General features: G+C 37.3%; 1 protein-coding gene across 3 annotated transcripts in view; it reads left to right on the top strand.

The window, feature by feature from the left end:
- Window positions 1-14,531, top strand: part of RASGEF1A (RasGEF domain family member 1A) — a 161,623-nt gene that overhangs the window by 83,345 nt on the left and 63,747 nt on the right. The window contains exon 2 of one of the 3 annotated variants that reach the window (XM_054163761.1): window positions 13,735-13,805. The exons of the other annotated variants lie outside the window; for them this stretch is intronic. Within the exon in view, the coding sequence (XP_054019736.1) occupies window positions 13,755-13,805 (51 nt within the window). The 5' untranslated portion in view covers window positions 13,735-13,754. The remainder of the gene's footprint in view (window positions 1-13,734; window positions 13,806-14,531) is intronic. 3 annotated transcript variants of the gene reach the window in all.

The raw sequence follows: 14,531 nt of genomic DNA, 5'->3' as shown, positions 1-14,531 counted from the left end.
TGAATCTATTATCCATTTGCTGAAGACCAAGAGTTATCTACTCTTATGTAAATGAAAACCAGAGTGAAGAACAAATAGCCCCTTTACACACCAGTCATGACAAATTGTTTAGCTTGTAATGGTTATGATATTATCCCATGCAATAATATCCACACAATTGAACTCCAGGGTGGGAAAAGTCCCAGCAGACAGTATTTAAAAGTGATTTCTCATACATTGATATTATGAAATGAATCACAATGTGTGAAAACCAAAATCAAACGATATCCTTCTGTACCAAATGAATTTTGGAAAATGTTCAAAGACTACTCATTAGGTAATTGTGTTATTGCCCATTGTAAAACAAATGCAACATCGCTATCCAATGCCAATATCTTGTTTCAATACTCTACAAAACATATTATTGTTCCTTTACTTTTTCTCTTTCTCTTTTTGCCTTTTTTAACATGCTTTATTAGAAACCCATAACGCACAATATGCAGGAGGCTTATTACATCTGAAGAAGAGTATTGCCATGGAAATACAAGCCATCTATAGCAACAATCTCTTATCTTTTCCCAACACTGAAAACTGCTGGAGCTTTACTTAAAATTATATAATAAGATACAGTACAAAGAACATAATCTCAATAGAGACTTCAGCGCTTCCCTTACGTCTCTTAGATTGTCTGGGTTTTATGAAAGCTCTTAGGTCATAACATTTCTTAAACAATTAGAAGCTCTTTAATTAGACACAGGCACACACAACATTGGCACACATTTCCAGAGACAAGCTCAACCGCACGCTCTTAATGAAGTCATGAGAAATGGATGACCATACCTACAAGAGCAAATGTTTGGTCTTACTTCTTTTGCAAATACTCTAATGCAAAATTTTTACTATTGTAAATCAGTAAAATTACTGTGGGTGGTTGGTTGTTTTTAGTTTCAAGGTATGTGTGAAATATAGGCACATCGTAGGACATGTAATAACACTCTTTGCTTATACTTTTTAGTTACCTTTCTAAATGTTGTTACATCAGTATAGATAATATCACCTGGATTTTAGGAAGAAGTTCTTCAGTATGAGGGTAATGAGACTCTGGAGTAGGCTGCCTCCTTCCTAGGGGTGTTCAAGGCCAGGCTGGATGAGGCCTTGAGCAGACAAGTCTAGCTGAGAGGCATTCCTGCCCATAGCGGGGAGAATGAAGTAGATGATCTCCAAGGTCCCTTCCAATCTCAGCCATTCTATGATTCTGTGAATAAAGTCAGACTTCCTGATCTCTCTCCAAAACATATAATTGTCTGAGTCAATTAAAGCTATTGCACCTAAGTATTCAAAGTCAGCACTGAAAAAAAGAATTCTGGTGAAACTCTGCAATATAGAAGATTCATACGTAAATCTTTCGGGGGAAAAAACGGAGATAAGAAACCAGGAAATATTTATGCCCTGATTATTCTGTTACTTGAAGGGTAGGGCTTGCAATTTTTACCAGTACAGCCTTAATACCAGCATACCCGTCATAATTAGAAATTTATGTCCTAATACTCTGTCCACAAGGCAAAATGGGCAGGCACATTCCACAACCAATTTCAAGGAATGAATTGAATTTCAATTATTGTGCTGTTGCTGTTAAACCTGGAGTCAGTTTTCACTATTCCAGAAAGACAGCAAGACTGACATAAAAATGAAGATGTTTTGACATGGAAAACAATTTTATTTCTAACCCTCACTGATAATTATCCCACTTTCAATCTGAGAGAACACTAAAGCCTATTATAAACTCAAGCATATGGCACCAATCAAAGGAATTTAACATTATTTTCCAGGCTAAAATTATTTTCTTTATTAACATCAAAAAGCAGCATTGATCTGCTGCTTTCCTCTTCATCTTTCATTTCAGGAAAGTAACAGCAACTTGCTAACTGCATTGTTAGCAATGGACATTATCTTCAAGACAACTGACTTTAAGCCTGCTACTCTTAGAAAGACAACACTGCTTGTTTAGTAGAAAGAAGGCTAGGTAATTGTTTATGTGCAAGCAATAGTTAAATCTGAAGAAATTATCAACCTGGAAAAGTAGTATACCATTCCCAGAGTAGTTAATAGACAGAGTACATTCAAGAAAGGGTTCGCATCAACCAGAGTAGAATATAAATTCTTCCTACAACCAACATATCTGGCCCAACAGTAAAGTTCAATGATTTGCCACTGCTTTGTTGCATTAAATATTGACACTGATGTTGAGATGCTGCATAATGCAGAAACACCAAGTGCCAGGGACGTTCTAAGTAGCACTACACTGAAAACCAGCTTGACTTTGCTTCTAAATTACCATTTCAAGCTTTACAGCATCATTCAGGAACAGTCATGTCTCTAAGTGAATTCTCACTAAGAAAATGTTAGCTGCTTGGTGAGCAAGGAAGAGGACGAGCAGATCTAGATCCAATCTAAATCAGGGAGAAACAAACATTTTGTGTGATGCCAAGCTATGCACATACTGATCAGTACTAGTAGAGCAATTTCTCAACTTCCTTATATAACTATATGCCCATATGTTACATACTTGATGCTACTGCTACATCAGTGGCAACCATATCTTTTCATATATTCATAGATCTTAGTAAATTCTCTGATCTGCAAAATGCTCTGACTGCAACACTGTGCTGTAAGAGCAAGAAAGTTTCTCTCATTCCTTGCTTCAATCAGGACTTTTGAGGGTCATAATACATTACTATTTTCCTTTTTAAAAAGACGCTTCTTTTCAGTGGCAGTCAACAAACCAACAGCAGTAGCCAGAGAAGAAAGCCTTCAATCTTTCCTGAATCTACATTCTCTCACATTTGCTTGGTACCTCAGAGAACAGAAAGCTAAGAGGAAAAGAAATATAATTTAATTGCAAAACATTGCAGCTCTAAAGAAAGAATCAACTGTTATTTCTCCCCCAAAGAAACTGCCTTTTCAGACCACCACACAGGCGACTGTGTCCCCTCACACCTACCTACAGGTGAATTAATTTCCTGCTATAAGTCAATAAAGAAAAGCCAATCCAGATATCAGAAATGTAAGGAAGTAAGTCAGGCTAAGCTTTCTGTCTTACATTCAATTTACAGTGCTTTAGCATGACAGTTCAGCATCCTGATCCTGAAGCTGTTCAGATGAGCTGTTTCCATAGCAGACTTTGTATAGTGATTGGCTTAATGCTAAAAGTCTCTATGTTAAAATGCTGGAAGAGTAATACTTCATCAGTAAAGACTGTAATCATTTATTCCTTATTTTGGTGGGCAAGGCCCACCAACAACAGAAACCATTAAACAAACAGCAGCATTGTGGAAGGAAAAAAAACATTGCATAAATTGATGGCGTATGCCGAAAACTCTTCTCCAGTGAAAAATGTGAGGAATTTGCATATGTTAAGATTTTACATATGGCTCACTGACATTTTTTCATTCCATAGTGATCAAAAATCACTGGGGGATGGGAAAGAAGAGAGAAGGCAGAAGACAGGTGACTAATTACAAAGACTGAAATAATACATATTAAAGAGGTACTTTCTTGATAAATTATGCATAAAAACACATATCTGGATAAAAAAACCAAAATATATACTCATATACTTTGAGTCTTCTATAGTAATTTCTGTGTACTGTGGGGCATGGCTCTCAGATGACTTAAGTTTTCTTGTTAAATTAGACTGGGAAAACTTGAACACATTTCTACTTAGCAAAAATGGAACATATCCCTTCTTATGTTACACATGAAGAAGAGGTAGCATATAAAATCATAATCAAAAGAGTGTGCTAAGAAGGTTATTAAGAAGGCTTCAAAATGATTGTAGTAATCATTGCACATATAAGTAAACCATTTCAAAATTAGGGAAGGTCATGATTAAAGATTATGCAGGCCTCTTTACTTCCCCATCTGGAGTGTTATGATCCAATCTTAAGTGACATTATCATACTTTGCTCACTATGTTCCCCCAATAAGCACCAAACATTAGTTAACAATTTGGTTTAGACTCGCTGTTCAATGTAAGCTACCACATACTGACATAAGACATAATGACAAATTACATACTAACCAACAACTGCTTTAAGACAGGAATCTTTCCAACAAAGCTTTCATGTAGTGGCTATCACTTTAGTATCCAAGTACTTCCCCAAAAGTCTTTATTACTGCTATGGGAGGAAGCACTATTATCTTCTCTTTGTAACCATGAAGTTTTTTACTCACCATCAAACTTCGTACAGCAACTCTGAAGTCCAGTGCAGAAAATCTCCTAAACCTGTTTCTGTTATGCTAGTAGCATCCAACTAAAACACCTTCCAAATAAAAAGCATGTTTCTAACTGATGCTGTCCTGTTCTAAAAACCAAGCAATTTCATCCCCATATCTTTACAGAGACTTTGTAGCATCAGAGATGCCTAAGTCAATCCAAATTTGTATAACCCAATAAATCCTAGGATTCTCTCTTAAAAAACCTCTGCCTCAGCCACTTTTTCTAAGCTGTTGCTCTTCTTACTAGGGTGTCATTAAAGGCCATATTGGTCTTGGAAAACAAATCAACATAATATCTCTCAATTTTCTCACAAGTTTTCAGCAGCTTTTATTCTCCTCTTCCATTCTGAAAGGTTTTGTCATGTTTGCATATTTTCCACATTGTTTTTAACGCAGCAAGAATCAAGGGAAGAAAGACAACATTAATCCATTATATAAACTTCTGAAGGCACTAGTTCAAACTCCCTTCTTTTGCCAAATATTTCAATCAAATTGTTTTGGCTTTTTTTGTTTTTAAATAACAGAATTAATTGTTCCCTGCAACAAAATGAATCAAAACTGAAAAGACTAAAGAAACTGAAAGAGAACCGCACAAGACTTCTTTAAAGAAAAACACCCCAGCCATTTTACTGAACTACACCGTGTGGCCCCAAACATCAAAAGTATTGTAGGCAGACTGAGAAGAATGCAATGCCTAACTCAGAAGTGTACAGGGATTCTTAGTCAGCACATCCCCTTTTTAACTGCTTTGTTAGAGAAACTGTTGAATGATTTTGTAAACAACGACAAGAAAAAACTCTCTAAACAGAATAAAGTATGAGCCCTTTGAGAAACACTAAACTCCTTTTAGCATCTATCCCTGCTTTTCAGTGACAATGCAAAAATAGCTTACATACATATTCATTCTTTGTTAACGGAAAGAAAGTCATATTATTTGAGTGAATAATACAGAAAAAAAAAAAAAATAAAGTTTCTGAAATATTTTAGTTTGTCCAAATCTGGACTTCTCAGTGAGAAACTCTTTGGTCAGAACATCTCTACAAGATTAGTCTGGTACTTTTTAAAAAGTGAGGTAGGGATTCCACTTTTTTAATCAAGTGACTAGTCAAACAATTATGTTTTGGTACTGGATTGTAACCAGGTCATTAAGCTGCTTAAATAAAATAAACATTGGCTAATCTTTGCTTAGTACACATTACTATAGTTTATTTTTGATGCATTTATCTTAATGTTCCTGGACCTAGGACAGCAACATAAGCATACTGTTTTTATAAACCAGGTTATATGTGCTCTTGGAGAACTTCATAAATGCAGGCTTTTCTCCTATGGATGACTTGGCATATTAAGATCTATATTTCTCCAGCATACCATAGACATTCTGACTACAGACAGAATGAAAACACAACAGCCAGCACAGCAAAAGTATCTGTCATGTGAGACAAAAAAAAAACAAAAACAAAAAAATCCCAAAAACCCCCAATAATAAAATAAATAGTTAAGACAGAAACAGGAGTCCCTCACACTAGAACAATTCTTTATCTGTCTCAAGCCAGTCTTAGAGTGCTGTTGTTTGTCTTTAAGGAAGCACAACTTACATATTTCTTCTATTTGTTTATTGTAATCACAGAACTTCTTTAAAAATATTTAGATACTGGAGGCTCAGAGAAGATATGTTTACATAGCTGAAATTGTGAAAGGATAAGGATTTCTCTGATGTGCAATGATCCAAGAGGTTTTATGCCTTGGGTAAGAAATACTAGTGCTCTAGTCAAAATTAATTTTATTTTACTGTAGACAGACACCGGAGGGGATATTTCTCAAACAAATGGCATAATATGATACCACTTAGAGATGTGCTACACTATGTAACAGTTGGGCAACTGGGTATTTCAAGAGAAAGCAACAAGATTAAAGGTATTGGGACCAATTTTCTTAGCGAGTTAAGCAGCAAAACCAGTCAGGTGGTCTCTCAGCAATAACTTGTAAACCTCCAAGAAAGAATTTTTAAATTTGTATTAGCCCTTTTCTTCTGCAATTCCAGTGAAGTGGAAGTTGTGTACTTTACCAAACAAGAAATGAAAGCATGAAAGGACACCTGCATGGTACGTTTGCTACTAGTAAGATAATTTCCTAAAGAAAGCGAAAGACTACACATACTTGGGCAGACACTGTGAAGCATATGAGGTACTTCGTTAAACAAACATGACTGAGCTTAAATGGATGGTGTTTGTAAATGACAGAACTCAGTTTCAGGCTCAGCACAATCTTTGCCTTCTCTGCCTAAATATACAATAAATATGACAGTTTTGATAATCTGTGGAATTCCTAACTTTCCAAATTGAGTTGATCCAATCATTAATATCCTTTACATCCGTAAAACTTGGTCACTTCTACACTTGCCTATAAGCAAGTGCTTTGTGTGTGAAAAATGTCATTCCTCACTCCAAAATGGCTCTTTGAGCAACTCATCTGACCTCATACTCCTGTATAGCTTTGATTTGAACAGCAACACAAAGAGTCACATTTATTGTATGATGCAATTTAAAAACTAGCCACTTCAACATTAGTATTTATGAACAGTTTCTCTTGGAAGACTAGCAGGTACCACTAGATGCATCTTTAACATCTGAATTTTCCCCAGAAGAACTTGAGATACAGAGAACACGAAGTAAATTTACCAGATTAAAGGACAGAATAAGGGTTTTTTTAAAACGTGAAGGAGAACAACTTGTCAGCCTACGCTGCAGTACTGCTGAAAACTACCAAAGTGCTGATATGAATCATAGTTGAGTCAATTATGTAACACTGCAGAAAAAAACAAATGCAGTCCTGGTGCATGCAAGATAGGAGAGATAATCATGCCTTTCTTGTTGATATATTCAGATGGGATAGTGGGCTCAAACTGGAGTTCTTCACAGTGGAAATTATATAGATAATACACAGTCCCAAGGAGAGAGAAGTAAAATGAAAATACATTTTGAGAAATGTAACTGGATCATTTCATTTTAAAAGCACTAAACTTCATCTTTCAACAAGTGAAAAATGACCATGAAGTGGACAATGTTAGTTGTTGTCAGTGGCCACGGGTACATTGGAGGCTAGGAAGGAGAGGAAAAAGGAGGTCGCAGGAAAAAAAGAAGCACGAAGCAGTAAGGTTATAGATCGTGAAAAAGTGGATTTGTTCTTACTGCATCACTTGAACAGCACAGGCGTTGATGCAGTCTTGTTCTGACAAGAGTGCAAACTTTGCAGAATACAGAAACAAACCCACTACAGGACATTACAAAGGAAAGGAGGAGTGAGGAATGGTAAGAGGCTCACAGAAAACACCCCTAGTTACATGAAAATGTTAAACAAATGAAGAAATCCCTGCATTAAGAAATATTTGCAAATAGTTCAGGAAAAACATCCACCAGGAAATTTGGAGGCAAATCTGACCTTCCTCAGTGTAGGGTGTTGAAGCAGGTAATCTCTGGAGAAGAAAGAAGCCTTTCTTTTTACTATTCTAAGATTGGGGGGAATGGGGGGGAGGGGGAACAAAGGAAAAAAAACACCACCACAACAACAAAAAAACACATCTAAACCACAGCTGTAACTGAGATTATTAGGAAGGTAGTAATGATGCTCAAGTCCTAATGACATCTGCAGCAATATAGACCGTAACATGGTTGAAGGTTGGTTTGTTTTCTTCTGAAACACTTCAGAGCTAGACAGTCAAGCAGCAACTATGGTTAACATCCTTGCCTTTCTGCATGACTTACATTTTACTATTCACCTTGAGCAAAACCAATCAGCTAAACATTTCAAACCAAAACAAGGCTAGTTTATTAGCTTAATCTAGGCTTGCACAAAAATACAGGATTCTTCCACATTTCCAGTAATTTCTGATAATAATCAGAAGATGACAAATAGATTGTATTTAAGTAGTTTCCCAGCAGGTGTGTTTCCTAAGGACTGCTTCTTGCTCTGCAGCACTTCAGAGCCGTAACAACCAAATCCTGATTAAATCACTACAGCAAAGCATTACCTATAGCCATGTCTGTGTTGCATCAAAAAAGTGCTGGCCAGTATTCCACTGATCCTTAATGATTTCTCATCTGACATCTTTAAGGGTTTGGGCAATTGGAGAATTTAAACACTTGCTCCTGGATGCTAATCCATGCCATTTGTGTAAGTATCTAAATTAACTACCTTCACTACTTGAAAATATCTCTACAATGTGGGTCTGGATATGGTGCATTCCCTCATTTCCTATGTGGGACCCCTAGGTTGTACTGGTAAAGTAGCTATCACTGTTTCTCATCTCTTCCTGAACTGGTTCTTCTTTTTTACCCCATTCCAGTGAATGAATGGAATCTCACACCCCCAACCCTCCCCCGAGAAAAACTCTTTTGCAAAGATTTGATGAAACTCTGAGAGGAACAAGTACACCAGGAATAACACTGATCTACCCGAGAGTACCCGCTACGAGCAGCCTCATGCAACTTTCAATAACTCACAACCCATGTGCAGTTTCCTGTGAGAATTTGAAATAATTTTCTAATACATGTTGACACTAAAAATTATAACAACTGCTCCTACCACTGGCAGATTTCTCACCTGTATCTTTTAGCACACAAAACACCAAGTACTCTGTGTTGTGCGTATTTTAATCTGCAGCAGCTATTTTTAAACAGATCACTTCGCCTAAAGTTTCTGTGAGCATCTGTTTGCATGGAGCTTTCACATATTTACTTGAACAAACACTAGTAAGTTTAATGCACGTTTTACACCTTTCCATTGTGGTTTTCTTTTCAAAAGAACAAATTATGAGAGAAAACAATAGAACCCTGAAATACAGACACAGTAATTTTATGTAGATGTTTAGTTGATGTTGATGCTTTTGAGATTTATGACTTCTACCTTATCTCTCATTTCCAATTAGTACTGTGCAGCTTGCAGGTTATGTGCTATGCTTTAGCACTGACATACGGTTCCAAGCTCAATGAATTAATCTGTAAGGTTTCAAATCAAAGCACTGGTGTTAGGAGTAACAGGGAAGATTCAGTTATAGATTTTTAAGTATCTCCCACATCGTACTAATTCACATAACCTTCATTTACTACAGAGTGCTCTGCATGCAGGCACAAAATGCTTGGTGAGGAAAAAGCATTTACTAGTCCACAGCAAAATACATGTCATTAGAGATGCATTTATAATGGAGTTTGACTTAATGGAGATGGAGGCCTACAGACACTGTCTTAATGCTTTGCAGCAATAAGGTTGTAGCTTTTAGCACAATATAATGATTCATCAGGCTAAAATTATACACTGAGTAGCGCTTGGTTCAACCAGCACATTATGTTTTCTATACACACTCACACAACTTGGCAAAACACAGCTCCTTCAAATTGCAAACATAATTTATAAAAATTGGCAATATCTTCCAATTGTGCTGGCACTAGAAGCTCTGGAAGAAAAAGGGGTTAAACTATACACACACACAGTCATTGTGTAACTAATTTTATGCCTTCCTTCACAGAACTAAATATTAAAACCACTGATACTGTTGTTTATGAGAAATTAATAATGAATAAAAGCTAAGTATAATGTTGTTTTCAGTAAGACTATTTACAGACTAGGTTCTTATCAACTCTGTACAAAATCCTTTTAGATGGCCTTGTGGAATATTCTTGTGGAGCAACAAACAGCAAAAATTATTATAAGGAATTTTTATCAGAGTTTACGTCACATTAGCTAGAAATTTTCATCAAGTACGATACATTAAATTATCATCAGAAGTGGTTCCAGAACATTCCTTAATACAACCATAAGACAAGAGATGCTCTGGCACTTTTCTTTCTTTTCAACCTATGGACTTTTCCAGAGCTGACAAGAATAACTCTTTTATTTTGAGGTGAATTTTAGAATGTATGGGAAATGACAAACTGATGGATATTGTGAATAAAGTAGTCTGCTTATGTAAATTGTAGACATGGGCATGCTGTCTATCCTACTGATGATCTGAAAATTTGAATTTGAGTATCTTAATCTATACAGAATTACTCTCTGCTAAGACTATGATCAAAGACATTCTCCTTCTGTTTTTTATGATAGGGATACCATTCTACCCAGAGATGATTAGATACATTACTCTTCAACCTAGTCTCCTCAGGCAGGTAGAAATGCATGTAAGATCACAAGCAGGCCTTCCATCACAAGATGTAAACCCATCTCACTATGAAACAATGTGGTATTTTATTTCGGGTTTGTCAAAAATGTCAGTCAGACAATTTTTGTATTTGAAAGTACCTGTATGAGTTTGAATAAATCCAAATTTTTTAGTCTCTCCTTTTAATATGCTAAGTAATAATGTCTAATTCATCAGGAAAATGTGAGGGGAAAATATGCTACATCTATTTTATACTTATATAGCTTCATACTGTAGCCAGTTCTACTAGATATCCAAATATCAGATACCGTTAACAGCAAAGTCAGATATTTTACTTTCATATGTTTCCAAGTCAAATATCCTTGCAGTGACAGTAAACAAGTGAGAAAGGGAGCTGTAAAAGCAAATCAATAACCTGTTACAATTATTACATGTATCAGTGAATTACATGGGTGTAACTGGGTGTAGCTGGAGAAAATTGTTGAGGATTAAAAGCTAAATGGAACATTAGGAAATATCAATATTCATTATCTACATTTCCATACTGCAGTCTTACTGCACCAAAAGTGACATCTAGATGAATAAGTGTAGGGACATTACTAAATGCTTAGGCAAGTTAGGGATTTGGGATACAACATTAAATCCTAATACTATTTTATCACAGTAAGTGACAGATGATGACCAATTAAAAAAAAAAAAAAAAGGAAGTATTAAACTGGCAAATTTTAAGAACTACCAGCTCTGAATTTAAGCGAAGATGAATAAAGGTGTTGGTTCATTCTGAAATCTGAATTTCAGAGGTGAATAACTGGGGCAGGCACTGAGTCTACAGTTCCACAGCAGAGCAAGTCTGCCTAATTACTGGCCCCTCTAGTTCAGCCTCAGCACCTGCTTGGTCCTGGCCACATAAGTTTTTCAGCAAGCCATTTCCACATGCAAAGTCAGTAGGAAGCTCATCAAAAGCAAATCGTTTTCTCACAATATTTTATGACAACAATGGATACTGAATAGACAGCAATAAGGACTGGAATTACATAGAATACATAGAATAAACCAGGTTGGAAGAGACCTTCAAGATCATCACGTCCAACCCATCAACCAATCCAACACCACCCAAACAACTAACCCACGGCACCAAGCACCCCATCAAGTCTTCTCCTGAAAACCTCCAATGATGGCAACTCCACCACCTCCCCAGGCAGCCTATTCCAATGTGCAATCACTCTCTCTGTATAGAACTTTTTCCTAACATCTCGCCTGAACCTCCCCTGGCGCAACCTGAGACTGTGTGCTTGTGGGGATTTCCTCTCCCCTGACCACACTGCCAACACCACTTTCTGCAATATCTACCATTCATTATTGGTTACAAAAGATCAGAATATACACTGCAGCAACACATTTTAAAGAACCAAAATGCCCCACACCAAAAAGAAAAAGCACTTTTTTGCTATGTTGCAAGTCATACTAAAAATGCAGAGTATCAGTTTTGCTTTTTGCTTAGAGATAGAACAATGCTTGAGGACAAATAACAACCATTATAGAATCAAACTCCACATTTCTGGAAGAAAAGTTTACTAAATTAGATAATAATAATTTTAAAAAAAAAATCTTTGATGCAAATATTATTAGCTCTGTCCTTGACTGGGGACTGAAGGAATGCCAGTCTCACTCCAGACTTCATCAGTCAGGCTCACCTCCAGCCCTGAAAAGGTGATGAAGCAGCTCATTCTGGAAGTCATCTCTAAGCACATGGAAGTCAGCATGGATTTACCAAAGGAAAATCATGTTTGACTAATCTCATAGCTTTCTGTGAGGGTGTGACTGAACGGGTAGATGCAGGAAGACCAGGGGATGTTGTCTACCTCAACTTTGGCAAGGCTTTTGACACTGTCTCTCATAAGATCCCTGTAGGTAAGCTCAGGAAATGTAGGTTAGAGGAGTGGATGGTGAGATGGATTGAGAAGTGGTTAAACAATAGAGCTCAGATGGTCATGGCTATGGCAGGGTCCAGTCTTGTTCAACATCTTCATCAACAACCTGGATGAAGGGACAGAGTGTATACTCAGCAAGTTCACTTTTTTTGTGGCCAGTGACATCTGGATAGATTGGAGAGCTGGGCAAAGGGGAAGCTAATGAGGTTCAACAATGATAAGTGTAGTCTCACACCTGGGGAGGAATAACCCCATGCACCAGTACAGATTAGGGGCTGACCTGCTGGAAAACAGCTCCATGGAGAAGTGCCTTGGAGTCCTATTGGAGGATATAAACAGGACAGCAATGTGCCCTTGTGGCCAAGGTCAGTGGTATCCTAGGGTGCATTAAGAAGTGTGTGAACAGTACTCTGCTCTACTGAGACCACATCTGGAGTATTGTGTCAAGTTGTGATCTCCCCAGTTCAGGAGGGACATGGAAACACTAGAGAGTGTCCAACAGAGTGCTACAAGGATGATTAGTGGACTGGAACATCTGTCTCAGGCTGAGAGATGTGTGGCTCTTTAGCATGGAGAGGTGAAGGCTGAGAGGGGATCTTATCAATATTTAAAAATATCTGAAGGGTGGGTGTCATGAAGAATCACAGAATGTTAGGGGTTGGAAGGGACCTCAAAAGATCATCTAGTCCACCCCCTGCCAGAGCAGGATCACCTATACCAGATCACACAGGAACTCATCCAGGCAAGTTTTGAGTATCTCAGGAGAGGGAGACACCACCACACCCCTGGGCAGTCTGTTCCAGTGTCCCATCACCCTCAGAGTGAAAACATTTTTCCTCCTGTTTCCATGGAACTTCCTATGCCTCAACTTCCATCCATTGCCCCTTGTCCTGTCATTGGGCATCACCCAGAAGAGCCTGGTTCCATCCTCTTGGCACTCACCCTTTACATACTTGTAAACATTAATAAGGTCACCCCTTGGTCTCCTCTTCTCCTTTTCTCCAAGAATGGGTCAGTATCTTTTCAGTGGTGCCATGTGATAGGACAAGAGGCAATGGACATAAACACAAGATGTTCCACCTCAACAAGAATAAAAACTTCTTTACAGTGAGGGTGACAGAACACTGGAACAGGCTGAAATTCTGGATGCAGATTTCTTTCTCTACACCATTTTAAGAATTCATAGATCTTTCTTGGCTATGTGTATCAAAGAAAAAAAAATCATATATTCAAATTCATTTCTATGTGACAGAAATCTTAGAATTAGAGACTGCTAACAGCAACACAGTATGATAGTCCTCAAAAGGCAAATCGGCTTCAAAGGTACTTCTTATCTTTCCCTACTCTGTGACTTTAACTCTCTAGTCTGCAACATTGCTGTGCTTCTTTCCACAGACCAGCTGTGACCGAAAGATATGTCTGTAGCCTGTCCTCCGTTACAACAATCAAAGGCCTACAAAGAAAAGGCAAGTCAACAAAAAACTGATGTTTATTTCAAGCGCTGAAAGTGTGCATAGTCCTATAGCCTTAACTTACTGCTAGGTATTTGTACAACTGTTATGTTCATCTCAAGTTAATTTTCTGAGTGACAATGAGAATACAAACTAATTTTCTGTAGTTGTTGCATCTCATTTACTGTGATCACTGTCAGCATTTCACATGTAAAACCACTAAAGTACAAACATCCACACTGCCTTAACAAAACCAGCTAGACTGTAACACCAACCCATCACACACAATAATGTATCATTTCTATTCAGTGGCCTGGTCAATCTCTGGTTAAATAGTAAAGCCAGGATCAACAGTAGTTGATGGTATGTGCATGGAGATACTAATTTATAGCTTGTAACAGTGTTGTTTTCAATTATTATTCTCTGTATTGTGGAAGCACAAAGAATTGAAATGTTGCACATTTTGCTTAACATCAATACTGCTTCCCATTTGAAGTTCTCTCTAACTCTCAGATCCCAGATGACTATGCTGTCACAGCACTCACTTAAGATAAACAAGCCTTTTTCACATTACTTTAGATAAACCTAACATCTCAGTTTAGAATAGCACATTGCCAATACTTCAGATGAATTTGTGAACTGAGACCTAATTCAGAGAATTAATGTATTCATGTCACCTCCTGTTTTCTAAAGTGCAAAGTATTTCAGCAATTAATTCTTCCCTTTCAAATTCGTCAGCAG

The sequence above is a fragment of the Dryobates pubescens genome, chromosome 8 (genome assembly GCF_014839835.1).
Source record: "Dryobates pubescens isolate bDryPub1 chromosome 8, bDryPub1.pri, whole genome shotgun sequence".
Classification (NCBI taxonomy): Eukaryota; Metazoa; Chordata; class Aves; order Piciformes; family Picidae; genus Dryobates; species Dryobates pubescens.
The sequence above is the reverse complement of the archived record's forward strand: the minus strand, read 5'-3'. Positions and strand labels throughout refer to the sequence as shown.